The sequence below is a fragment of the Xenia sp. Carnegie-2017 genome, unplaced genomic scaffold, assembly GCF_021976095.1.
Source record: "Xenia sp. Carnegie-2017 unplaced genomic scaffold, XeniaSp_v1 HiC_scaffold_22, whole genome shotgun sequence".
In the NCBI taxonomy this organism is placed as follows: domain Eukaryota; kingdom Metazoa; phylum Cnidaria; class Anthozoa; order Malacalcyonacea; family Xeniidae; genus Xenia; species Xenia sp. Carnegie-2017.
In genome coordinates, this window is record NW_025813485.1 from 6802322 (window position 1) to 6829131 (window position 26810).

General features: G+C 35.1%; 2 protein-coding genes across 2 annotated transcripts in view; both read right to left on the minus strand.

The window, feature by feature from the left end:
* Nucleotides 1-20: 20 nt before the first annotated feature.
* LOC124445688 (balbiani ring protein 3-like) lies at nucleotides 21-3140 on the minus strand. The gene is made up of 5 exons (XM_046996439.1): nucleotides 2671-3140; nucleotides 2385-2523; nucleotides 2132-2189; nucleotides 1201-1526; nucleotides 21-430 (listed from the first exon to the last, which is right to left on the minus strand). Exons 3-5 carry the CDS (start codon nucleotides 2187-2189, stop codon nucleotides 167-169), a joined length of 648 nt encoding a protein of 215 aa, XP_046852395.1. The 5' UTR covers nucleotides 2385-2523; nucleotides 2671-3140; the 3' UTR covers nucleotides 21-166.
* Nucleotides 3141-3601: 461 nt separating this feature from the next.
* Nucleotides 3602-26810, minus strand: part of LOC124445678 (cytoplasmic dynein 2 heavy chain 1-like) — an 85494-nt gene continuing 62285 nt past the window's right edge. Inside the window, exons 30-73 of the mRNA XM_046996428.1 lie at nucleotides 26120-26415; nucleotides 25629-25911; nucleotides 25314-25412; nucleotides 25064-25227; nucleotides 24320-24566; nucleotides 23610-23761; nucleotides 23253-23397; nucleotides 22659-23091; nucleotides 21612-21844; nucleotides 20204-20570; nucleotides 19760-19980; nucleotides 19366-19503; nucleotides 18922-19196; nucleotides 18451-18574; nucleotides 18075-18196; nucleotides 17689-17775; nucleotides 17480-17606; nucleotides 17088-17339; nucleotides 16661-16759; nucleotides 16464-16587; nucleotides 15973-16030; nucleotides 15087-15192; nucleotides 14789-14908; nucleotides 14430-14564; nucleotides 14051-14194; nucleotides 13836-13925; nucleotides 13554-13619; nucleotides 13427-13477; nucleotides 13282-13359; nucleotides 12617-12821; nucleotides 12078-12187; nucleotides 11745-11921; nucleotides 11497-11607; nucleotides 11144-11299; nucleotides 10388-10475; nucleotides 10137-10282; nucleotides 9425-9490; nucleotides 9224-9328; nucleotides 8765-8881; nucleotides 8211-8420; nucleotides 6058-6257; nucleotides 5833-5917; nucleotides 4761-4877; nucleotides 3602-4143 (exon numbers count right to left, since the gene is read on the minus strand). Of these exons, the coding sequence (XP_046852384.1) occupies nucleotides 3985-4143; nucleotides 4761-4877; nucleotides 5833-5917; nucleotides 6058-6257; nucleotides 8211-8420; nucleotides 8765-8881; nucleotides 9224-9328; nucleotides 9425-9490; nucleotides 10137-10282; nucleotides 10388-10475; nucleotides 11144-11299; nucleotides 11497-11607; nucleotides 11745-11921; nucleotides 12078-12187; nucleotides 12617-12821; nucleotides 13282-13359; nucleotides 13427-13477; nucleotides 13554-13619; nucleotides 13836-13925; nucleotides 14051-14194; nucleotides 14430-14564; nucleotides 14789-14908; nucleotides 15087-15192; nucleotides 15973-16030; nucleotides 16464-16587; nucleotides 16661-16759; nucleotides 17088-17339; nucleotides 17480-17606; nucleotides 17689-17775; nucleotides 18075-18196; nucleotides 18451-18574; nucleotides 18922-19196; nucleotides 19366-19503; nucleotides 19760-19980; nucleotides 20204-20570; nucleotides 21612-21844; nucleotides 22659-23091; nucleotides 23253-23397; nucleotides 23610-23761; nucleotides 24320-24566; nucleotides 25064-25227; nucleotides 25314-25412; nucleotides 25629-25911; nucleotides 26120-26415 (6888 nt within the window). The 3' untranslated portion in view covers nucleotides 3602-3984. The remainder of the gene's footprint in view (nucleotides 4144-4760; nucleotides 4878-5832; nucleotides 5918-6057; nucleotides 6258-8210; nucleotides 8421-8764; nucleotides 8882-9223; nucleotides 9329-9424; nucleotides 9491-10136; nucleotides 10283-10387; nucleotides 10476-11143; nucleotides 11300-11496; nucleotides 11608-11744; nucleotides 11922-12077; nucleotides 12188-12616; nucleotides 12822-13281; nucleotides 13360-13426; nucleotides 13478-13553; nucleotides 13620-13835; nucleotides 13926-14050; nucleotides 14195-14429; nucleotides 14565-14788; nucleotides 14909-15086; nucleotides 15193-15972; nucleotides 16031-16463; nucleotides 16588-16660; nucleotides 16760-17087; nucleotides 17340-17479; nucleotides 17607-17688; nucleotides 17776-18074; nucleotides 18197-18450; nucleotides 18575-18921; nucleotides 19197-19365; nucleotides 19504-19759; nucleotides 19981-20203; nucleotides 20571-21611; nucleotides 21845-22658; nucleotides 23092-23252; nucleotides 23398-23609; nucleotides 23762-24319; nucleotides 24567-25063; nucleotides 25228-25313; nucleotides 25413-25628; nucleotides 25912-26119; nucleotides 26416-26810) is intronic.

The following is a 26810-nucleotide window of genomic DNA, read 5'->3' on the forward strand; positions in this document are numbered from 1 at the left end:
AAAAACGTCAGTGAATGACATCAGAAGAAAACAGCGTACCATGCGATTTATTTTGTTTAGTAACACATGAAAATTACGACTAATTAACAAATTTACTTTTGAACCTCTACAAAACGCAACACTTACAACATTTTCTATGTATGCGAAAGTAAAACGAAGCAAAAGTTTAAATAGAAGAAAGTATCGCAGTACATTGACAGTTTCTTGGACTAACAGCAAGACCTCTTGGGCACGTTTTCCGTGGACACTTACATTCACAAGTATTGTTATCGATGACCTTTCCAAAGCCAGCGTTCTGACACAATTTTCTTCTCCTAATCGTACATTCGCATCTGCAAGTTCTATCATTCCATTCCTTTTTGTCTTCGAAGCCAATACATCTACTGGGAGGTTTTTTGCACTTGCACGCACAATCGTTCACGTCCCACATCTATTTAAACATTATCGGGAAACAACGTAATGTTATTTTCAGAACTAACATGGCAAAAAAGTCAAAATAAAGAAAACGAAAGAAAATTCAACATTATTTCATAAGAAATCGAAGTAGCCCTCAATCGAATAGCGAATTAAGTTGTTCACCTGTGTAAAATCATATATAAGTTATGGGCACAGTTTGACATATAAAACTTTTAATGCTTGAATATTTTGGGGATGAATCTCAAATTAGATCTAATTTGATGAAATAAAATTATGAAATGAGTAATTATTCAAGTGTTAAGATTACGGCTGCTTCATATTTTCGTTTTTTTCAAATTACAGATTTGAACATATTGCCTTTAGATCTCGTTTCCATTCAATTTTTTCATTTTTAAATATATATTTGTTTTATTTATTAAGAACAAGATGTAATGAGCAGTATTTCAATTGTTAGTTATGAGTTTATAAATATATTTATTAGATCAAGAGTTTTAGATGTTAGCTATCACAACATAGTTTGACATGTGATTAATTGATAAATCAATGTCACCAGAGGTAGCTAATGCAGGTTTCAATTTCTTAAAACCTCTCAATAATATTTCAGGAAGAAAGATTTGTAAATACAGCAGTCTTGTTGTTTTTGAAAAGTCATTTAGCTTTACTTGGCCTTCTTAACGTGCTTAACAAGCGCTTCGATACCCACATCTGCTATTCGAGTCAACCCCGAAATCAATCATTTCAAAAAGTTACATGCAGCAAGCGGAAACAAAACAAAGAAAATACCTTCCCAAATCCACACGAGAACTGTACATGGGTTCGACATTTGCATAGACATGAGGCAGGATCAAATGTATGCGTAGTCAGGTTGCAATTATCCTTATTGAAAATACAACGATCCCCGCATTGGGTGTGATTTGTCATTCGAATTAAATGGAGCAACGTTTTCAACCAGAATTGTGTCATCTTCTTTACTACACATTCATGTGTGAGAGGAGCATAACTTGTTCCCATGCAACGCCAAAGTTTGACGTATTTAGGGAATACTGCAGGAAAGGGAACTTTTACGGGAACCTCTGTGAGCTGACAGAAGTAAGCTGGTAAAATGACGCCTATATAAAAACGCAATAAAAACAATACGGCGTGATTTGATCAACGCGAAGTAAAAACTCAAATGCATGTTTGACGGAAGATGAGTATACTAAATCCCAAGCCGAGCTTCTTAACTAGTAGCAAAAATGACAACGATAGCTTTCTCGATCTCTAAGTAAAAGAGAAGAAGGAAAGCCGGGAGTTGCCCATGCATTGAAAACACTTCCCATTTAATTCATGCCAATGTCTTGAAGTAATGCATATGTTTATCCCACTTAATATGAACTATGACCGATAAATAGATTCATTTAAAATATGAAAAAATCGCTAAGGAATATGAAAACATTCTAAGCCGCTTGACATTCGTGCAGACGGTGGTGTCTTTGATGACGAGTCACAGTGTAGTTGAATTTTCAGTGTATTACTAAACAGTAAAACTCAAAGTTTTGCCATTCTTTGATTATGATCAAGCAACATAAACAAGTCTATGACATTTTGATTATGTTCATACACGATATAAACCATTTGCGAGATCGCTTTTAAGAAAAAAAGTTTTTATGTCACTAGAAATAGTAGCAGGATCAAACAGTTACAAAAGGATTGCTAACGAGAATGCATCACGTACCAATTTTCGTTTGATTCGCGGGAGGAGGGCCACGCTTGAATGAATACCTACGTTCCATCTTAAAGTAGAAAAGAAGTAGGATGTATTATAGAAAACGAAAATGAGAAATACGAGTGCACATTTTTCTATTAACATACATTCTATTATTTTCATAATGCATGGGTAGAATTCGTGAGCTCTATCTATCATTGTTTATGCTGTAAGCTTCGATAGCAGGATCAACTTGATTAAAAACACACGCGCACACACAAACCTCGAATAGTGTTTTATCACCAAGTGAAAACGAACACACACTGAAAGAAAGAAGCACGTCGAGAATAGCATGTTGAATCGGCGTCGACAGTATTTCTCACCAAAAGATTCGGTTATTGAATGGACTTGACAAAAACAACCTCAATTTAAACAGCAAAGATCAAATACACGCATCAACAATCAAACACTTGAAGGATTTCAAATTGGCTTTTTTGAAAGTATAATAACGTTTTATTTAACTTTCTATTAGGAAAATCTAGTATGTACAATACATGTGTTTACATTACCTTTAATATTCCCATGAAAAGTCAACGTGGGGTCGTCTGAATCAACTGCTCAAGGTACAGATGCAAAAAAGTCAGCCAAACGTCAACGAAAGACATCCTTGCGTAATGATTTGTAAGTTTTTGTAAACAAAGTGCAAGACCGCATGCTTATACACTTATCAACTTGATGCTCCGTGATTGAGATTGTCAAGCTTTACCTGTGAGTGGCAACGCAACAATGACTTAATCTGCATATCCTTACTTGGAGTTTATATGAAAGCGAAAGATTTCTCTAAGAATTTCTTGACTTCATGCCATCTCAAGCCGTGAACAGCACAATAAGAATCACAAGGGATGTAGCTGCACATATCGCGATATAAATAATTGGGGACTCATTCCTTATATCACGATTTGAATTATATAAAATCAAGAAGTATTTCTCGCTATCAGACAAATATGATTAATTGAAAATCTCATTTGTAAAATTTTTTCAAGGAACAACGATAGTTATATGTGTTAATAAATATCAAAAAAATTTATTCTATACCTCTGAAAATATACTTAAAATAAAATTTATGTTTAAATCAATGAAGAACATAAAAACCTTTCGTAGGCTTCAAGATTTTGTAATCAAGAGAGGCTAATATTAAATGGATTGATACTACAAAGAAACAACAAACTGCACAGAGTACTTGTAGGAACTCTTCATTTTCACTGCAGCAACATTTTTACTTGAAATAAGATCTCTTAATACTAAGATTTTAAGAGCCGATAATGTGATTTTTACGAAAAGCTATACAGGGAATACGCCATACATAAGTTTACATATTAAAGCTGGAGGTAAAAGGAGGTGGAAGAAATGAAGTGGGCCCACTTCTGTATCGCAGTTGTTTAAGTACCTGCCCGTACATTGCCTTTAAAATTTAATGTTGATGGTCATTTATTCGACTGATTTTTAAATTGTGTTCCTCTTTATTCACGTAACTGCTTAGCTTAATGCTAGGCATATTTATAAATGCCAAACACACATTGTATCAAAACCAAGTAGTAATGACAATGAATAGGTAAGCAGATTTTTTAAAGAAGCGATCTTTTCATACGGGAGTGGCATGCTTTCTCTTCTCAGTTTTTAATATCTGATAAAACTACACAACTCGCAAATTTTCCACTATTCATGATCACATCGCAAAGTAAAAAATTGCACATAATCTGCTTTAATAAGTTATCGCTCTAAAAACAAAACAATGACATGCACTTCTAAATCGTTTTTAGAATTCTCATCTATGAATAATGAGTTAAATGTACAAAGATAACAAAAACTTAAAGGTTACCGACTTATTGGCTTTTCAGGAAAAGAGCTGCACCACATTGTATCCACAAGCTTCTTTCTTCACCGCAAGGAATATCTATGCTTGTCACCAGTCTCTCACGGTCCATTGCGTAGTACACAGGCAAAGTAAGACATTCATTAGACTTGTACGCATCAGGTTGATTCTATGTTTGAAATGAAGAATAGTTGTTTGAGAAACCCCACAAGTGTGTTGTTGAGTTACTATGCCATGAAAACGTGTAGGTTTGTGCAGCTTGCACGTCATTAACATAAAAAACATCCGTTGGACTGCTTGTTCTTATTCTTTTTAATTGAAAACTTGTGTTGTCCTCATTGCTGACAAGCTTGGGAGTAGACCCTAATGATGCATATTGTTGATTTGAACTATTGAAATAAAAAATTGCATGCATGTTCTCAAAATGAGCGTCGAACGAAATTTGGCGGTAGTTAAAGTATGTAAATTTTTGTAAAAAGTTCATAAATATATAAGTATAATGTGGTTTTCGTTAATTTCGTTAATTACCATCATCGCATGATATAAAATATTGAACTTAAAATACTTTATTTAAAAGGATAAGTGCATAGAGTATAAAGGCACTTGTTCCAAGAGGAAAACTTAAAACGTAAAAAGCCAAAAAAACAATATAAAGATCATGCAATCTACAGGAGCATGTGGCTCCATGCAGGTGGAAGGAGAAGGGAGAAAGGAAAATCGTGATTTCAAAGACTATACATTACTTAAAGCCTTCCACGCACTATACATAGTAGTATCATATAGTACCTTAGATATCCACGCAATAGTACAAGGAGGAACAGCTGAAACGCTAGCGGAGTCTCGTTGACTTTCTATGAGTACAGAACCGTCAAATGAGCAACCTTCCAAAAGTAGACCTCCCACCTATAAAACAATAAAAAAATGGCAATCATGTAATTATGTGCTATGTAATGTCAATGACAACCTCAATTATGATAAATCACTATTTATAACAGAACAATATAAATCTCACAAAACATAAATTGCTCATTCTATCAAATCTGAAAACTTTACTAAAAATAAAATGCTCTCCAGCTTTCCCTTGTTGACGTAGAAGAAATAGAAACTACATCAGAGACAAATAGAAATTCATATCTAAGACTTCATGACTAGCTTTGTTGTTGTAGCAGGGACGTTGAAAATCGCTAAGACAAAGCTATAAAATAAACTCGTAGATCAATATCTGAAAAAAATAGATAACACCGAGATTTATTAACATTAACAGAATATTTTTAATTTTTTCCTAAAAACTCGTGCATTTAAAATGCTCGAAAGCAATCAAAGAAGTAGTTTCAGAAAGAGAATGCATCCTAAATCTTATATCGATGTCTTTTGTTTGTTTGTTTGTCCTAAACATACGTTATTTAGTTTTGAAAGCTGCATGCATGTATATGAAAATAAGCGCAAACACATCATCATTTCTAACGCTCAGGTGCAGTTTTTTTTTAATTGCAGAAAAAAGAGATCATTGAAATCCAAGAATAATTTTTCCGTAGAAAGGCATAATGGCTTTTTGGCAAACAGCACGTTCTTTAGTCATGCCAGCAACTCCGTTTATTAACAGCAAAGACATTTCTTATGATAAAATTCACTAACAAGATTAATTACGAGCTAACATACAATTGAAATTATATATATCTCCAAATGAAATCAATTGTGTGAGCGGATATTGAAAGTATTTAAATCAACACCCCCATCTTTATTGATCTAAACTTTGATTGATAAAAAACAACGAACGACAAATCATCAAATCAAGTCACATTTGGCCGATAAAAATACAAGCACACTTCTATATTTATCACAAATATTATAATTATACCTTGATTGAATATTTCGCCCCCTGGATGCCAGAGCGTTTCCAAGTAGCAGCAAACTTAAGTTCGTCCATTGAACATTTCATAGCTCTAAATGCAGTTAAAATTTTAATTGTCTAAATATTACTTTGAGTCACCTGCGCTGAGCACATTTGTGGCTGCGAATGATCTAAGACAGGATACAAGCAGTGAAACTTAATTTTTACATACTCTTCACGACAGAACCTTACCTGGCTGTTTGTTGTCGTAGAGCGTTTAAAAACGTGTCGGGATGAAAGAGATCCGAGAGATCGACAGTTTCACGAAGTAAAGTTTTCTGTTCACTCTTTTCAACCCACGAGCCCAAAGCAAGAGTCTTGGCAACTAACGATCTCAGCCATTGAACTGGATCACTAGGTCCTTCCCAATTATTGCACCATGTATTAGGCACCTGACAATTAAATAATAGTCATTTTTCAGAGCATGAAAAGCGGAATTTTTATTAAATCCATCCCATCCCTTAAGTCCTCATGAAATATGGCAGCAATAGATAATAAACAAACATTCACTTGAATAAAACAAATTTTCGAACTGGGGACGCTCAAAATTTTGAATTATTTTTTGTGGCAGATGATCATGCGTTACACTGCGTAAATAATAACATTATTTACAAACGAAAAAATTAAAGTTCAGACGACAATGTTTTAAAAAAATTGCAAAACAGGTCACACAGAAGAGAAGGCATCTATTCTTGTTGACTGTTAGACGTTCAAGACTTATAGTTATATGTTAGTCAGTAGTAGCAAGAATTATATGGTTATAATTAGTAGAAGGACAATTTCAAAGCGATAACTTGTGGCCAGTGTTATAAGGTATATACTTTAAATTAATGATAAAATTTCAAAATGGCAAATCATAGACAGCACTTGAGGGAGAATTTCACGATATTAACTCATGCCCTCATATAAAGAATTATAGATGGCAGGACGATTTCATTTCACCATGACAATTCATGGCCAGCATCATATGGTTAAAGTTAATAAGACAATTTTATATTGGTAACACGTGGCCACAGAGACGGGGCCACGAAATTTAACCCGGGGGAGGGCACGGCTTATATTTACCAGAGTTAGGCTAAAATATATAAATGTTACCAAAAATTTTATCTTCGGGAAAAAGTGAGGAAGCTTTAGCTCACCTTTGGCGCTGTGCTTTGGCCAGTATTATAGAGTTATAGTTGGAGGGACAGTTTTACAATGGTAACTCGTAGCCAGTATTATATGGTTAGAGTTAGTGAGAAAATTTGATAATGGTAGCTCGTAGCCAGTATTATATGGTTAGAGTTGATGGGAAAATTTGATAATGGTAGCTCATAGCCAGTATTATATGGTTAGAGTTAGTGAGAAAATTTGATAATGGTAACTCGTAGCCAGTATTATATGGTTAGAGTTGGTGGAAGAATTTGACAATGGTAGTTCGTAGCCAGTACTATATGGTTAGAGTTGGTGGGAAAACTTTACGATGGTGAATCTTAGCCAGTGCTATATGGTTAGAGTTGGTGGGAGAGTTTCATAATGGTACCTCATAGCCAGTGCTATATGGTTAGAGTTGGTGGGAGAACAACAAAATGGTAATTCTAGGCCAGTGTTTTACAAGTGCCATAGTTAGGGGTACATTTTCACAATAACACTCGTGATCAGTATCATAGTATTAAAGCAAACAAGAAAAGTTTATAAAAGCCCGTTCACCCGATCCTATTTGTCGGATCCAATTGTTACGGTCCCGATTTTTCGTGTCTTATTCAGACGGTCCGATAATTATGATGACATTTATATTCGTTTAGGTATTTCAAGTCGTGGGAGCAGAAATTTATGTTATCCGGTACATTTATCGATATATTTTGTGTATTTTTGTCCTTCTTTTCGTCATATCTAATGTTGTGCGCAAAATGAAATTTTGAAAATATAGAGAGTGAGAGGTCCGGGACTAGTCAGCTTTCTTTAAACTTGTCCGATGAAAATAGAGCAAGTTCTGTTTCCATCCGATTTTTGAGACTGATGGATCCGGCAGGGGAAGCTCACTTTATATGTGTTGCTTAATTTATATGTGTTACCCAATATTATAGAGTTATGATAGGTGCAACAATTGTACAAGCATAAGTCGTGATTAATAATATAGAGTTTATTGCCATAGTCAAAGAGTTGATGACACAATTCTACAATGAAAACTCGTTGCCAGTATCATAGAATTACATTTAATGCAAGAAATTCACGATCGTGAATGCAAGCAAGCATCATAGGGTTATAAAGCTGGCTGAACAATTTAACTTCGATAACTCGTGGCCGGTATAACAGGATTATCGCTGGTGGGATTATTCTCAAATAGTAACTTTAATTCAACATACCTCTTGTTTCATAAGAGATGTTGCAAGGCTCTGCGTATCAGCAGTAAGAAGTGTTGTACCCTTGACAGTTTTACTTAAAGCAGCCAAAGTCATATGAACATGTTGGACCAACCGAATGGCATTGTAACGCTCCAGTAGCACAAACGAGGTCACCGGTGACCCTCCCTTATCCAAAGGAGGTGGCAGTTTCATCTGGATAAGTTGTGAGCCCTGAAATCAAACAGTGAAAAAATTGAAAAGATGGATTGAAATTTTCTAATGGCTCGCTATAAAGGCATCTTTGTTGTTGTTTTTGTCAACCTCATGAAGGGTCTAAAGAAGTTTGCACATTTGTTCGTGAAAAAAGTTGAACAAGTGCTGCAGTAGCTTGTAGGTATAGACTTTGTAATGCAGTAAGTCAACTGTCTCACATTGTCAATAGAGGATATTACCATTCTAAAAATTCATGTGGAAAGATAAAAAGCGAAAGCTGCAGTTTCTCCAAATACAATAAAAACTGAAGATATTTATAAAGCAATTTGATGATTATAGCGAGATAGTGCACGTAGTTATACCTGGTTCAGCTTCTTCCATAGACTTAAGAAAGGTGAAAGCTCGACAGTCCACTGCTCACGGTCAAATTTATGGGCAATAGCAGTTGAACGCATTAGGACTTTCAATTGAGAAATCACCTTGAACAAAAAATTTATTGTGATTTGAAAAGAAAAAACCAACCTCTCAAATAAAAAAATGGTGAAATGTGATGAAATTTAGGCAAAAGCTAGGAGCTTTAGTAGGTAAAGGGTAGTATAAAAACTGAAACGTCACTGTTGATATTTATATATTTTTCAAATACTGGACATTCCACACACTCAATTCTGGAACATGAACAAAAACATTTACACAGATTTGATTTTTCTGCATTCGAGCATGGTGACCCCAAAAATCACTCATATTGTCAATGAACATTCATCTATCTTCAATAGCAATTTCAAAATCCATTTTAGTCTTCTCGACCTTATTGTACAACATACCTGTGAGCTCACGATTCTTTGTGCAGATCTATCAATATTCGCTGGCAGTCCAAAGAACGAGGGTTGGTCAGTTTCAGGAAGACTGTTTACTGTATGTTTGTAATCCTAAGAAGAAAATATCTCAAATTGATCTAAGTTCTTTGTCATGAGCGTGACCAGTCATGACTTACAAGAGAAAACCTATCAATTCGAAACATTTACCTCCATATGAAAAGATACTGGCAAAGTGACATTGGGAATGACTCGTTTTCCACGTCCACGAGACGACTAAAAACAAAACGACAAAACTTTAAGCTCTATAGACAAAAACGTCTGGGCGATCCATTCTAATTTTTCGAATTAAACCAGAACTACCTAAGCTAACAATTTGTAACTCTAGCGGCAACAAAGATAATAGTTTGTATTGACAAGATGGAATAGAGGTTTCACTATTGGTCTGAATTTGTGGTAATTCAACATTTCGTTCAGATAATCGATACCGATATGTACAAAATTGCACAGACTTTGGAAGATTTGCTGAAATATATGATTATGTTTTAGAAATGTTTAAATGAAGAAAAAGAAAGGATCCAATTTAACAAAACCCGGATATCTTGACTCTTGACTTCACAAAAATGAAAACAACAAAATTTGTGGATCTGGGTTTCATACAACCAAATGACGCATAAAACTAGTTAGAAGATATTAATAAAACAACGGAAGACAACGCAGCGAGAGATTTTTACCATGTTTCGGAGGATAAAAATAGATGTATTCATGCAGATGAAGGAAACAAAAGGACAGAACACAAGCTATACCATATATCAAGCATGTTCTTCACAAGAGAATGAGATTGAATTTAAGACATCCAACAAAATAGTCTGAAATTCAGAAGATCTACCTGAGCTTTTCGTTTGTATGATAAATACATTACCTGTCCGCCAGTTACAACATTTGATTCAAAGTACTGATAAAGATAAGACTTTAGGACATTGAGATCATAGGTATTGTCGATACGACCACCATATATAGCGTTTTCAAATAAGCCATGAACAAAATTCCAACGCACTTCAGCACCACCTTGATTGCAATTGAAGAATAAATGGGAAAACAGTGTAACTGATAGCCCCCCCCCTTTGCAAACAACTGGTTACTTTTGTCTGCATTATCTGGAATTGACAATACCTTTCCTAGCGGTTAAGCACAGGCGATCGATGATTTCTGCACCGGCTCGTAAATCGCTTTGGGAAAACTCATAGAATTTAGTCCAACCCTGTAATTTGTGACAATACATAGAATTTTTAGTCTAATCCTGTAGTTCATACAACAAATTTTGACGTATTAGTTCGGTTAAAATAACTGTTCGATACATTTGCAGCAAAAGAGAAAAAAATTTAGCAACAACAGCCATAAATAAAATTATGAGAATGAATACAACAGTGACGTAAAAAACGAGCAAAGTTTGGTCGTGTAATGTAAAAAATTTTGGAGTTCAGTCAGTAAAAATAATACATGTATGAAGAAATAATAATTCTAATGATTCTCAAATTTACATATTACTTACAAATACCAAACCTGTGGCTGTTTACGCCACTAGACATCAGTTAATCGATCATACATTTTTGTCATATCTCAACAGCTTTGTTTCTCAAATCAAGGAAAGTGCGCAAATATCGAAAGCAGTTTTATCAAAAAATGATAAAATATCTAGCAATTGTTATGGTATTTGTCGAAAGAGACATCCAAAAAAACTGCTGCACAAATTCATAAAAAATTCAATCAACATCCAAAAAAAACAAACTGCTGCAAAAATTCATAAAAAAAAGATCGTTTTGAGAGAAATTTTTGAGAGCAACAATAGGAAAGCAAGGCTATCACAAATCAATAGAAATGAAAATCATACAAAAGAAATTGCAAGATGCATTCTGACTCTTGACGCACCTGAGGAATGTAATTCCGTCTTTCCTGCATTATTGCATGAAACCACGCCAAAATAAAAAGGGCCTGGGCACGAATAGACGACTCTCCACGCTTGACAAAATCAGGTGTCCACGATTCGTACGTTCGCTGTAAATTCTTCTTGATTCCAGGAGGCGACTGTTTAACAAAAATATTATTTATGGAGCATATTGAATAGACAAATATCACCGAAAAACTGTAGGAACTGAAACGTAGATTACGCCTTCCTAGGTTGCCATTATTCGAGGTTTGCTTTAGAGAACGAAAGCCGAAAGAACACGTTTACATTGGTGACGTGTCATGTATTAATCACAAACCAAGAGAAATCATTTTACCTCATAAGTTACTTTAAGACTGGATTGAAGTAAGATCGTTGGAAATTTGGGATGACTCTCCGCAGTCAACCAGAGACGGAAGTCATCATGAGGATTCAATGAGTTGAACTCCTTAACCCAAAGTAATAGGCAAAAGTAGAACAATTCCACATTAGCATGTGACATCAATGCAGTAAAATCTCTAATCTTATATTTGACATAGCTACGATAAAACTCAAACTGAAAATAGCAGCAAAATATTTCGTTACCTTTTCCAACGTAGGAAGCCATGAATTTACTAAATGCAAATTCTTCAAGCACAACCATTCGCCATTGCGAGAGCAATCGTGAAGCAGTTGTAAGGCAATGTCAGCTTGACCTTGACCCATGGCAACCTGATGAAACTTTTCTTCGCCGATGACTTCGTCAGCAAGATCTTGCAACTCCTGGAAAAGAAGTATTTGCACGATGATATCTACATAGAAATCTTTTCTTAAAAATCAATCATCGTGACTTAGCAAAACAACAATGAAACGTGCTTTACCTTCCCGTGCGTTTACTCAATTTTTTTTTAAAAAAGATTTATCAGATATTAATCATACCTGAGAAGGATCAGCTCCTGGCGATATCACAATCAATATTGGCTCACGACAAACTGTCTCTCTTGTCAAATTTTTCAAATTTATAGCTGGTGGAGAAAGCTCTTTGAATCCTTAATGAAGAACACATCCTGAATGTAAATACGACAAAAACAACAACAGCAAAAATAACAACAAAAACAACAACAAGAACGACAACAGCAAAAACAACAACAACCTCAACAAGAAGAAGAACAAGAAGAAGAAGAAGACGAAGAAGAACAACAACAAGAACAACAACAACAAGAACAACAACAAGAACAAAAACAACAACATCAACAAGAACAACAACAACATCAACAGCAATAAAAACAACAAAAGTAGAACCTAAAACGTGTTTGTGGTCCTCTTTATGAATACATCTTATGACATGCATTATAAAGCAAAGACAATTTTTCTCATTAACAATTATTATACAACAATTTTACTTGTTTTATCACTTTTGCTATTATTTATATTTGCTACATATATGCGCATTCCACATCGTCTACATTTTGCTTTACCTAGTGCTCTCAGAGCAAACTGCATCATAGCACTTTGCAATCTATCTGGACGTAAGGCCTGAATTACAAGAAGTTGTTGAAACAGACTGATTTTTTTCGCAACAGAAGAAGGAAATTCTTGCTCGCATTTGGAGCTGTGTTGAAATGCAGACCATTTCTCAATGTTGGTGAGATCCAGCAAGTTGAACAAATTACCAAAGACATTCTGCAAAGAAAAAAGAAAGATCTTAAAGAATTATACTATTACGAATGAGACGTGAAAACTAATTAAATTCACATGGGAAAAAGAAACACATTTGCGCATTATTAATCAATTTAGGTGATTTTATTTGAAAGAGAAGCTATGGGAAACCATTTGAATAGGAAACTAGAAAATATGCAATGAGTTCATCAGTCTTTTATTGAAAGTTTGCATACAGTTGTTGAGCTTACATCAAGCTTTCATTTGGTTCTTTTGAAGCTTTTAAGCAATAAGGATGCTGCAAGTTGTCGAATATTTTCTCAGAAAATGCATTTCAGTTCATACAAAATTCATTATAAAATTTAAATGATATGAACGAAATAAATGTTTCAAAACACTATCATGCAATTTCAGTGGTATGTAATGAATATGTTTACATACTTCAAGACGGTAGCTTTTTGACGACATATTTGTTTGATGTTACCTTTAAAGCTAAGATTGAGGAATGACGATCAGAATCAATCCATGGTGGTAAATTATCAGTAATATTTCGACTTGAATCCTAAAAGAGATTGCAAATGTTGCAAAAAAAGATCATTTTGACATAAGTGAGGAATTGCTTTATTTACTTGTCGCTTGAAAACATCGGCTACCAGCAAACCAGTGAAGAATTCCCATTCCTACGATAAGAAGAAATTCGACAATATAAATATTGGATGCGTCTAGTTTCAAACAATCTAATTTTTCAAAACTTGCGTTTTCTTGAAAATCATCAGGTCGCATTCCATGGACCATATGTAGTGCAAACATTAGTCGATCAGCCTAAAAGATGATGTCAAAAAAATATAACTAAAGAAAACGTGCGCTAATTCTTCAATAGGTATTCTTGCACCATGTTCCATTGTGTGTGAATTTGCAATATAAATGTAGATGTTTTGCAAACTGTGATGGTTCTGCATCGTTGTATATACCATAAAATGTTCCTATACCTTTAATTATGCTTAAAAAAAAAACAGATTGACAAAATTTTTTCCTCACCTTGAATAAAGACCGGCAGACATACTCGTAAACCAACGATTGTAAAGAGCGCATTAAAGATTTTATTCGACTGTCTGTCGTAGATGAATCCTATGTCGAAATGAAAGCGTATAAAAACACCAAGTGTACAACAAAGCTCAAATATAACAAGCAACATACATCAATATTCACAAACTTCACCACAAGAATAAGGCAAACAATGTATATATACTCACGTCAGACAATTCAAGTGAACGTTGAAATGTGCGTAAAAATGCAGCGAGACTAAACTGATACATGTTGTTGACCTTAGCAAGGTCTGTGATAACGAAGAACAAAGTGCTACCGCTCTGAGCTAGAGGGAGAAATGCATCTCTTTCCTATAGGATAGACACTCACATAAAACACCAAAGATCACACGCGATGTACAATACAGCAAGAAAAAAAGGAGAAAACAGCTAAAGAGACGGATAATGATGGAATTGCATTTATTTAAATGAAATAGCAGACAAATTTTCCTACGCAAAAAATCCACTAGAAAAATATTCCCGAATGTACGAAAATAAATTATAAAAAATCTATTGCAATTGGAGATGTAGCTGATTTGTACTATACCTGATCTAGGGTGCTTTGTATGGCATGAGCATCATTGAGCGACTCTGTAATCGTGGTACTGCTAGCTTTTGTCTTGTTCAACGAATCCAACAAAGCTTTGTTCTCAAGAATGTTGCCTTCAGCCTTCGCCAATGTCTATAATACAGTGAAAATGCAATAAAGATCTACTGAAGGATGACCAAATTTTTAACTTAATTCACACCAGATAAAACTGTTTGAAACATTAAAAATACAACCTGCTAAGATAAGTTTGATTACCACGTTGGATATCACACTACACACATATATGTTGCATTTAACCTCCTTTTACAAATTCATTACTTTATGCTAGGGTTATCAGGGGATGACTCTTGACCTACCTCCAACAAAGACTCTTCTAGTTCTGCCAGCTGCACTTTGAGATCTTCCTCCTTCTTTAAAAGTTCCGTCTTCTTTATTTCAAGTTCGGGTTTTTCATGTTGAATCGTCATGGCTAAAAGCTGAATGAAAAATAGTACAATTGACAGAATCACTGAAACATTTCTTCATTAAATTTTGTGCCCAAAATGCATATTGCATTCTAAAGTCGAAAGCTACGACTATAGTAATGGCATGAAACCAACTAAATGCAAACACAACTGTGTGGTCGAACAATATTTTCCATAGAACGTGAAATACCTGGCCAGTTAATCCAGCTCTTGTCGTTGTAAAGTTCACCTCAGCAATGACTGAAGAAACATCTGGAGGTAATTTCAAGTTAGGATTTCGCGTCGTCATAAATAATCTAAAATATACGTATGTATGAGCAGGGCAAACGTTATGATTTTCCCATCGTAACAATCAAACGGTATTTACAGTTAAATTACGACCCTCCCCCTAAAAGTACACCGCCCAATACATTGACTGCAAATGGTTTCGTAACTGGTTTTATATTCCAGATTTTATGAAAAATGACTAAATAACCCGCAATAGAAATACAATGATCATCTGATAACCAAGTACACCGCCCAATACATAGCCTGCAAATGGTTTCGTAACTGGTTTCATATTCCAGATCTTATGAAAAATGACTAAATAACCCGCAATAGAAATACATTGATCATCTGATAACAAAGTACACCGCCGAATACATAGCTTGCAAATGGTTTTGTAACTGATTTCATACTCCAAATCTTATGAAAAATGACTAAATAGCTCGCAATAGAAATACATTATCATCTTATAACACTAACCAGGACAAGCAGACAATTTCAAGTAATACAAAATAAAACAAATTCCGAAAAGGGACATCTCGTTTTCTTGATATTCAAGATAGCACAAGAGTTTGAAACAAAAGATAGTGTAATATTTCGTCCTTATTCCAAAGACATCATCAGACTTAGTTTACAATGCAGGCTGCGAAACTTTTATATAATATTTACAAGCGGAAATTACAGTTATGTAATTAGAGAACTATAAGACTAAACGATGTCCCTTTTCGGAATTTGTTTTATTTTGTATTCTTATAACACTGGTATACAATTAGTTGCATTTAACATAAAAGATACGAATTTAGCCACATTACCTGAAATCTTCATTATAGTCAATAACCTTTTCCCCAATTTGAACAACAAAACGAGGTCCTAAAATACAATCATCCATCACAGCAAGTGAATGAAGCTATTGTTTTGAAGAAAGATCACACTCAGGAACAACAATTGAAATTTTGGGATTATAGATTGGACATGACAACGAGAATTATTGGCCAAAGTTTGACATTGAAATTTTTTAAATTGCATTTATTTTAATGTGATAAAGATGGAAGGACATTGAGAATCGTTAATGAATTTTAGCTTAAACGATACTATCCCAAAAATTCGCAATTCTAATGCTTCCTGTGCAGTGGTCAAATATCTCTCGTTATTATGCGCAAATTGCCAATTTAATTAACGATGTTATGAGATTTAATGAAAAGCAAAGAAAAATTAAACGACATTCTAAGGGATAAGAAAGGAAAGAAGAAGGCTATAACGAGACGTGAATTTGAGCAAACCACTGAGACATTTTAGTGCTTGCCTTGACTAATCAAGTCTCCGCGAATGAGTGGATAAAGAATGGGCTCTACGTTGTCCATTTCCTGAATGACAAGTGTTTTGCCAAAACGAACTGCAAGCTCCAAAGCTGTAGCAAAATTGGCATCCTATACAAGAAACAATATAAAAATAAACAACAGAACATAAGAACTTAAGCATGATGATAAAAGCATTTTTTACCTGTTGATTAATGACCTCTAGGCGACTTTCTTTCAAGTGGTTCTTGAGCCACGCTGTTGCTCTCGACGATGGGTCGATAAGGAATGGTGTCATTTCACTCTAAAAAAGTTGATCGAGCAACCAAATGAAGATTCATGCAGATCTATATATGAAAGATTTATATGTTAAAGCGAAAGTATGGAAATATCAAAGAGGAATGTCAAACTCAACATTAAAAAAGAGGTGAATAAAAATGTGACAAAACTTGACCAAAAATGCTGGTTTCATCCCCACAAATAACAAGAACGAGAACATGCATAATCTATAGTTGGCTCTTCATTTTTTGTCCATTTTATTAACTTCAATTTAAATTTGACAAACAATATAATTCTCACAAGAAAGTCCCACAACAAAGAAATTCTCACTTGCAACGCTAACACCAAAATACCTTCAGAATAACCATCGCATTTTCCATAGACAAATCGTCGGAAGGTAAGCCTTGAGATTTCCAAATCAATTGCTCGCTCTCACTGCTGATGAATCGCTTGAAATCGAATCTCTGCAAGCCAACCTGCTCGCACCAGGCTGCCATCAATGACTTGCGAACGTCTTCGGGGGCATCACTCAAATAAGTAATAAATCCAGCAGCAACTTGCGCTCTCCTTGGTAATTGCTCCAATTCAGCCGAAAGTTCCTCGACCTTAAATCGTCAACAGAAACATAGCAGAAAGAGCTTTGATTGGTCAAATTCATTTAAATCAAACTAAACTAAAAAGTGGTTTATTTTTTGGTTAGAAACAGTTTTGCTTGAGTTTTTATTCAAGTTTATCACTTTCGTACCTGCCCAGACCATCTTTTAAACTCTCCTTCCAGTTTTCCAACAAGCGTCTCAGCAGCTGAGATCGTTTCTTGAGCTTTATCTAATTCAATTTTTAGTTGGGTGGCTTCTTGAGTACGTTTTTCAAATCTAAACAAGAGACGATAGCATCTAGCTAGATGCAAAACAACAATTTAGGATGCACGAGACAAAAATCTTGTTCAAACGATACCGTTTTCTCATTCCGGCAACTTGTTGATCGACTTCGTCCAGTGCTTTTTTCAATTTGTCCATGCGATGTTGCGACTTTTGCAGATTTCTAAAGAAAGTAAAGTCTTAAGTCGTAACACACGTTAGAAATTCCATCCGTACAAGGGACTAAAGTTTCACTTAGAGTGAAACGTTTAAGAAACTTTGTGTTTTAACAAAACGTCTGTAAGCTATCATTACTATGAAGCTGAGAAAATCATCCATCTATACGTATCTATGTAGAGATGATTACTACACAATATATCTGATTTCACAATAAGGCACGATGTATATTTTAAATCCTTTCTTCTTTACGCGAGAACAAGATTCTGGGAACTCAGTTTTGTTAAAAAAATTTTTACAAGATACCTTTGCAGTTTTTCTTGCTCTTGTTCCAAGGGCTCTATCTTTTCCAAAACTTCAGAGTATTTGACATTAGCCTTTACCCATGCCGCCAATGGAGCAGCAGCAGTACTTGCGCGTCTAGCAGTCTAAAGTAAACATGCGTTTACTCTATAGGTGCGGATACTTCAAATAACCTTTGAAGGAATTTAATGTTCTTAACGAGTTGACAAGGAAAGTTTTTTCTTTTCTGAGTTCTCTATACACTAGCCATATCATGAAAATGATGAATTTTTAAAAATCTATGAAAAGCATTCGAAGCATTTGCTGAGATATATGTATATTAAATCAAATCATTAAAAATCACATGAACGTCATTATGAAGATATTGATAAAAATTTACTTTGGCATTGAAAGAAGGTGCCTTTTCATCGAGAAGTTCTTGTACACTGGCTCTGATTTCCGGCGTAATCTTTCTTGCGTCAAATGAGCAGATCTCATCCTTTACACCTCTCTTTGCCAAAAAACTAAATAAATGACGACATGACATAAAGAAGCATAAAGTATACGAAAAGAAAGTGGAACAAGCAAGTCCACAAAAAGAATATAAAATTCAACGTTATTAGCTATAATATTTTTATTCTTGGTTTGTCATCAGATGAAAACATTTCACGCCATGTTTATCAACACTTTTTTAGCAACAGTGACCGTGGAGCAATGAAAGGGGCTGATGGGGGCCTATAGCCAAATTTTGAAATTTTGTCCCTAAATCCTCTACTTGCTATCAACGTCACAGCAGCTTTTGCAGTGAAAAACTCGCCATCAAAAAATAAGCTAAGTCCCGCAGTCCCTTTCTAAGCAATAACATAAATACCTTTTCATGCTCACCCACGATGTATCAAATATTCCCATTAGACGTAGAACAGCTTCGAGAATATCACGAATTACATCAGGTGGCATGCGTAACGAGCGTATTTCGGAAAGAGAATCAGGTTTGATGTTGCCCACGGCATCTTTAGCTTCACGTATAAGTGGTTCGATGTCAGACAATTCAATATCTATCGCTTTCTTTCTTTTTTCCAATTTCACAGCTTCTTCGCCCTGCTTCTGCTTCAATACCTCCATTTCACTCTTTTGCTCACTTGCACGCTGGCACAAAAGAAATCGGATTAAGATGCAGGAATACTTACTTCACACTTTTTACCACCCACATAAAGACAGTTTCAAAAAGAGTCTCACACTTTTTCCCATGTTTACATTTTTATTAAATTTCATGTCACACTGGTATAATGTTATTACGTAAAAAAACAACATTTACCTGCATACTTGCAGTTATCTCTTGTAAAGCTGTGTCAGCTTCGGCCTGTTTTTCTGCCAGCTCCGTACTCTGCAGGCCAGCTTTTAGTTTCAGACTGTGAACCAAGTCCTTCGCTTCAGTCAATTTGGATACACCAGCCTAAATTAAGCATACACTCGAGATATTAGAACCAAGATATATTGTTTACGTCCATTCTTTTAACACTCAAATGGTGAATTCAAATTGATTCTGCTGTAATGGAACAGCTGATCAATGACATTTTATCAACAACAGTAAAGTGACAGTAAATATTTATTATTAATACTTGAAGTATAGCTTTTCCAGCATATGATGTAAAACTCAGCTTCAATAGAACGTTTTACCCTTCACTTGAGATAAATAAATACCACGTTACCTGCAAATGGTGCTGTTTTGTAACTATACCCTGTTTCTTTCCAGCAAAAATAGACTTGTATGTCTTCAAATAAGTCATATATTTTCTGGGTGTTGCACCACGATCAACACACGACTCGTGAATTCCGAGGAAATGTTTTGGCATACCATCATCTCTTGGAGACCCTTTCTTTTTAGTCAAGGAAACTTGAAATTCTTCTTCACTTAAGAACATCGTAGGAACTATGAATATGGAAAAGATTTATGTAAGGTTTACATAATCATTTATTATACCTAAGGCGTTGTCAAACATTCAAAGTTGGACCAACGTGTGACAGGTTGTTGTGTTAAGTTGTCTTATACTTCAAGCGCTTTCCAACAACATGAAATTTGGCAAGTCCAGAGTGTGGCAGATGAAAACGGGATAAGTGATGATGCTAAGGGATCTCAAGATAATATCTCATACCTTGTAGCATGCTTTCACGGCTCCAACCATTCATCCATTTAAATGTACAACTCTTGAAGAAGCTTGGATTCGACTCGCAGTTTGCAATAAAGGCAGATGACGAGTAATCCATGCTCAAAACCACATGAAGATTTTTGTTCACACGTGAAGCGAAGTATGAAAACAGAGTACCTCGAAAGCCATCTTGAGAGGCTTCATCCTTAAGTGGTGTTAGTAAAGGTTCTAATTCTTCGGGAGTGTAAAGGCCTGGGATTTCGCCCGCACTTAGGAGACTGTTTATGAGTTCAAGAAATACTGCATCAAAAAATTGATGATCCTCCAACAGAAGGATAGCTTGGTCACCTTCAATACCTGTCCTTTGCATAACCTTCAAAAATACAAAAAACATGTGGAATCAGTCGATGCAAATTCAACTATATAAGTTTATCAAAAGCGGCAATAAGTTATGAATTCTTGAAGAATAAGATTTTACCAATTGAGCTTTCTCTAAGTTATTTGGAAAATTATAAACATTCTGCATTGAACAGCAATAATTTCTTTTGACGTTCTTCAAATCCGTCACTGAGCAAAATTTATCAAGCATGTTTTAAGATGTTAGCTCTGAAGCTTGATTTCAATAAGAAATACCTTATTGCAACAAACATGAGGCAAACATCGCTATTAAGTATGTAAAAATTGTTTGAATAAACGATGGACCCAAACACAGTGCAAAATTTCAAACAACCCCAGGTTTTGTGACTTGTAGCTGATGTGAATCAACCTCAACTATGTTTTTTACATTTTTTACTGCATCTTTCAAAATTCAAAGTTCTCTCCCACTTTTTTTAGTTCCATGCATCATGAGCAAAGCATCTCTCGGATTTATGGCAAATGAGAACGTTTATAACAAAATGTACTGCTTTTTTATCCAATTAAGTTTGCAATAAACAAGTTAGGCCATAATTGAATGTTTTGTGATATTTTTTCAAAAAAATCTTCAACATTTTATAAAGTTTTAATCCAATAGGATGATGAAAACTAATATAACTCTTGTCCATCTTGCATCTACTTTTTTTTACATGTGGCCATGTTTTCACAACTTGAATCTGAAACTCGTACGAAATAACTGATACAAAGGATTTCAAACTGCACGGGAACATGATCGTTTTCAATACGAGTTTCGTTAACATAACAGCAGCATCTTTTTTTTTGTCCAGAATTTTGAGATGCGTAAGTAAAATATCAGAACAACTCAAAATATTTTTGAGGAATTCTATCAAGTAATTCGTGAATAATTTATAGATAGCATAGTGAAATTTACCCACCAGGAAAGTTAACACGTATGATGATTACTAACAAACATAATAGCAATTTGCTCGACCGCTCATGGACGACAGCTTGCGTGTAAATGTTGAAAACTCGTACTCACCGCTTTCAGATCGTTTTTAAAGTTTTTCACACGATATCCTCGAGATACTTTGGGTGTGAAGACTTCAATATTGTGCATGTGCGCCACTAACGACACACTTGTCCTCCTACCAACACCACTTCGTCCAGCCATTAATAAAGAACCACCAGGTTTGGTAATAACGCGGTCGACAATCGCTATATTCTCTAGTACTTCCTTAAATATAAGGATATCCAATTCCTTATTTTCGCGACCTTAAAAACACGTTGATATTTAGACAATTGACCCACTTATAAATAGCCACTATTTGTTATTATGAGTTTCAGTCAACACAGTACCGAAACACAAGGCTTAGCTGGAATGGGAAATGCTTCGATCAACCTCACGAGATGCAAACTAACTAAACATACACAGATCTTCGAGTTAAAATTTCATTTTTAAAAGAAATTAGCCAGTACTAGTGAAATATATGAATATTATGGTTTCCTTCATTTAAATTCCAAATGACGCCAATGTTGTTGATAATTTTCCATGTTTAAAGTGCCCATGACACGAAAATTTTTCTATCTGAGTTGTAGTTTTATTGAGAAAATCTTTTGAAAAGACAATGGACATTCTAAAACAGTTTGTGCATATCACTTTTAATTCTTGAGATATTGAGGTTCTTGCTTTGTTCGATTTATCGAACTTGTGAGGTCAAATTGCATAATGAGAACAAGGAGTATTAGGTATATTTAACGATACTTTACTTCACAAGGAAAGAGTTCCCTTAGTTGTGAGGCGGTTAATGGTATAAAATTCTGCCTTTAAGTATCAACCTAAAGTTGTCAGGAAACTTGAAACGTGGGAACTCATTATACAATATGACATCACTAGTTAGATAAAATGGAAATAACAAAAACTTCAATATCTCGCCAAAGAAATGAGATATGCATTAACTGTTTTAGTAAGTACACTGTCATTTCAAAAGTTTTGGTCATTGCAAACATGATTTAACCAGCAAAATTTTCATATCATAGGCACTTCTACAAATAAAAGCAATAAACACATAAAATAATTCAAACTTACTGTACGCCAACATTCCATTGGTGATGACTTGCTTTAAGTCCTTAGCATCCAAGCGTCCTAGTGGATGACCAAAAGCGCGTAGATTACTTGAATTAAGAGAAAAATTTGCATCGTTCTGATTTGCAGTAACTGCTTTCGCTGAACTGCCCCAGGTCACATAATATGATGTGTCTAAACTATCCAAGTGAATTGACCAATCAGAACGTATAACTGAATTGATGATGCTATCACATATTTGAGCATGTTCGCCGACCATGCGATCTTTAAACAAGCGTCTTGCTTCATAAGCGCATATCTCAAGAAGGTGACCAGCAGTGGCTTCAATAATAGACTTGTCGACCGTGTATCTAAAAAGCGCCAGAACCCAGTATGTAAGATCACGTGGCGTAAACAGGTAATGGGAGTGATCGTCAACAGTAAACTTCGAACGAATCTAAGAAAAAAAAAAAGAAAAAAAGTCTAGCTTCACGAACTTTGAAAGCATATCTTGGCATGATTAAGTCATTTGAAATAGACAACCACTGAAGTTTCTTGTTATACTGCAATAAGTTTCTAGGTACGGTTCTTAGCAAATGAGAGATGTATTCAAAATACCTGCTCGTATATCGAAACCATTGTTTGAGCAAGGGCTTGAATGTTTCTTACGGCACCCCACACTGGATGTGAAGACAAACTGTGATGAATCACAGGTCTCAGATAAGAACCATAGATCACTTGAAGCTGTTCTCTGTCTGCATAACTAAAAAAGTGAAAGGGCGGTAAGTTATAATTGTGGATGACTTTAATATTTCCAGTCATGAGTAGCACAACACATCTCTAGTATCTTATCTATCGCTTGACAGTCCTCAGACTTAAAAAACGCAAGATTTCACAGGCAAGACTTAGACTTAAAACTAATTCAATTTGAAAATTTACTTTTAAATATAAGGTTGTCTTCAATGGTTCACTTACTCAATTGCACAAATTCGTACAACAGATGTAAAACGACTGGACAATTTGTGACGGCCTAATCCACTACCAGCGGTCATAGAAGCAACTATTTGCACTCCCTCTAAGCCAACCCATTCCAAATTAGTATCATAGAATCCTTTGTAAGAGAGAACCTAAATGGAAAAAACATGTGCCTGTCAGCAACTACAAAAATAATCATTAATATATAAGATTTTCGTTTGTCGGATATTACGATAGAGATTTCCCAAAGAGTACTTCTACAAAGCAAGACATCAATAGAAAAATATTTTGCCAGTTTTTTAACAGGAGACAATTGAGTTCCCGATACTTTTAAAGATAATATGGAACGTAGACCGGCATTACGATAGCAAATCCATGTACAAATATTATGATAAGACAAAAAAAATATCAGAGACGAATAGTAGGATTCTTAAATATTTACTGAGGTGCTAATATATGTTAGAGGGTTGAAATGGTAAGAAAGTGGTATAAGACAATCTTCAAACCAAGGCAAGATATTGATTCAAGTGCAATTGCCTTCCTTCAACGCCCTATGGGAAGGTCGTTAAAATTCTTTGGAAAAGTGAAAAATTTCAATAGGGGGTGAAAAGCTTTATTTGAGGGTTGGATCCTTGCATCCAACAACCTTTTTCCAGATTTTGCTAACTCCATCCACGATCAATACGTAAATACAGCATGTTGTACATTACCTGTTGTATAAAAGCAATCAGTTGACTAGTCCCCCACTTGTCCGGCTTTGGAAGATTAATATCTTTCAAATACAAAATCAACCTTTCGCAGTCTTTTGGCCTATACACACGGCCAGTGTTTGAGCTGATGACCATGCATGTTTGCTGAAGTTTCTGAAGAACGTGAATGGGGGAGGTCTGAGCGCTACAATGCACCATGGCAACTTGAGTTGATCGCAAACTCTTAAAGCAGTGACGAAGTAATAACCTATTGAGAAAAAAATTTTTGTGAGAAAATTAGGAAATATCACACGTAAGTTTTATCATTCATTTGAAACACTGTAAAAAGTCTTTGAAGGGATGAAGACCATCAGACAAGTACTGTATATTGTCACCCGAATGTTATGGAGAAACATGTCAGGTGACTTAGTAATTTTTACAGGCTGCTGTATGACTCATAACTTATGGCTGATTCTCAAATGTACAACGATTTCTTTTGCAATGGGTAAGTAAAAAAAAGACAAAAAAAACAAAAAAATTAAAATAAAAAGCAAATTCCGAAGAAACAAGACACCTTGAGATTACAAAATATGAATCAGAACAAGACGAGAAGTGAACTGTAAATTGTCGACTTTATTTCAAAGTCATTCTCAGACAGAGTGATATTCAAAGCCATACATACACATATATATTTACAACGCATGAATTAAGTAACTGAAGTCAAGCAATAGAAATTAAATAGTGCGATATTTACAAAAAACTTACTCTTTGCCACATCCTTCGGGTCCAACAAGAATGAATGGTTGTCTGTTGTTAGGTTGAAGCCACGAATTAAAGAAGTCTATTTGTCGTTTGATGTCAGCCGTTTGGATAACTGGAAGATATCCCGATGAACTGACGAGATCAGCCGCATTGAGAGAATCTTGAACCTTGTTAATATTGTACAAACAGAAAATTGAGCATCGAAATCGGTCCATTCAACTAGCTCTAAATTAACTGACTATTAAGATACTACCTCAAACTGATACGAGCAAAGTCGAGAGAGTTCTGAATCATAATATGAATGAAGTGGCCGCTTTTGATCAGGAGGAATTTCATGAGTCCATTGAAAAATCTAAGCATGTAAAATGCACAATGTTTCACAACGAAATACTTTTCTAGCGAAGTTTTTCATTCAATAAAGGAGCGTGTGAAAAATCATATAGTAACGGTTTCGATCCTTTTCTTTACAAAAGTAAAGAATCATTCGTTAATATAACATTGAAAAACGAAGTAAGATTCCGTAAAATAGTTGAATGAAAACATTTCAAACAACATTTAAATACCTTACCTCTTTGGCCAGATCATTTTTTGCAGCTGTAATTAGATTAGAGCCTAAGCCCCTTATCAGAGCACATGCAAATTCTGGTTTGACTTTAACATGTCTTAAATGGGAAAGTCCATTCATCACTACACCCACAAGCGTTGTTTCGACGACAAAATCGTTTCGTTTTAATACCCAGTCCAGAGCTTTGTAGAAATAATCTTCAATCCATCCATCCAGATTTCGTTCCTCTTCAGCATGTTCGTGCAACCAAGACTTTACCAAAGCTTTTACATCAATATCTTCATCACTTTAATGAGAACAAAAAAAACATACGTAGAAAACTATCAACAAAACGTAGCAAATAAATTGCACAATATCAAGCAATCCAAAGAAAAACACACTGTGGGTGATCAATCATTCACAAGAAATATGATCGAAAGAAACCATATGGATCATAAAATCAATAAATACGTGAAATTAATCCGGCAAAAAGGGAGCGAAAAAGTAAAACATACCTTAGAAATATCATTCCCATTCTTGTTATGGTGGCAGGCGATGCACAGCTTAAATCATGCGATTCAAATATGAAATTGACATTTGGCCCAAATTGAATGCGTTCACCAGATGGCATAGTCAGGAGACGATTATCATCAAGAACGGAATTAAGAGATTCGATCCATTCTGGGTCAATATCCCCATCGCAAACAATCCACGAATGGACTTCTTTTGGTTCTTTCACAACTTGCCGAGCAGCATAAGTAAGCACACCGTCGGTCCATTCTCGGGTGTCCATGTCGATTTGACCCAACAACTACAAACAAAAATTAAAAATTCATATCATATCTTTAAGTTAGTTTTTCCATTTTTTTGAGAAAATTAATTTGGTTAAGCGAATATCTAACAAAGTTCAATCTAAATCAAATGAATGGTAAGTAGTGGCGTAGACAAGGAAACTCCCCCCCACACACACAAAGAACAGAGATGATGTCATCGCAGAAAGATGAAATCAGAGTAGAAATTAGGAGGTTCCGGGGGGGTGATACATACCTAGTTGGCTACCTATGTTGTTAGAAATCCCAAGTCTTCTAGATTTTTAAGTCCAACAGCAGATAATATTGTCTACTAGGGTTACTAAACGAACTTAATTTGACTGTTTACATGCGTTTTAATGTGCTCCGTTCTTTTAACCAAATATTCTCCCAAATA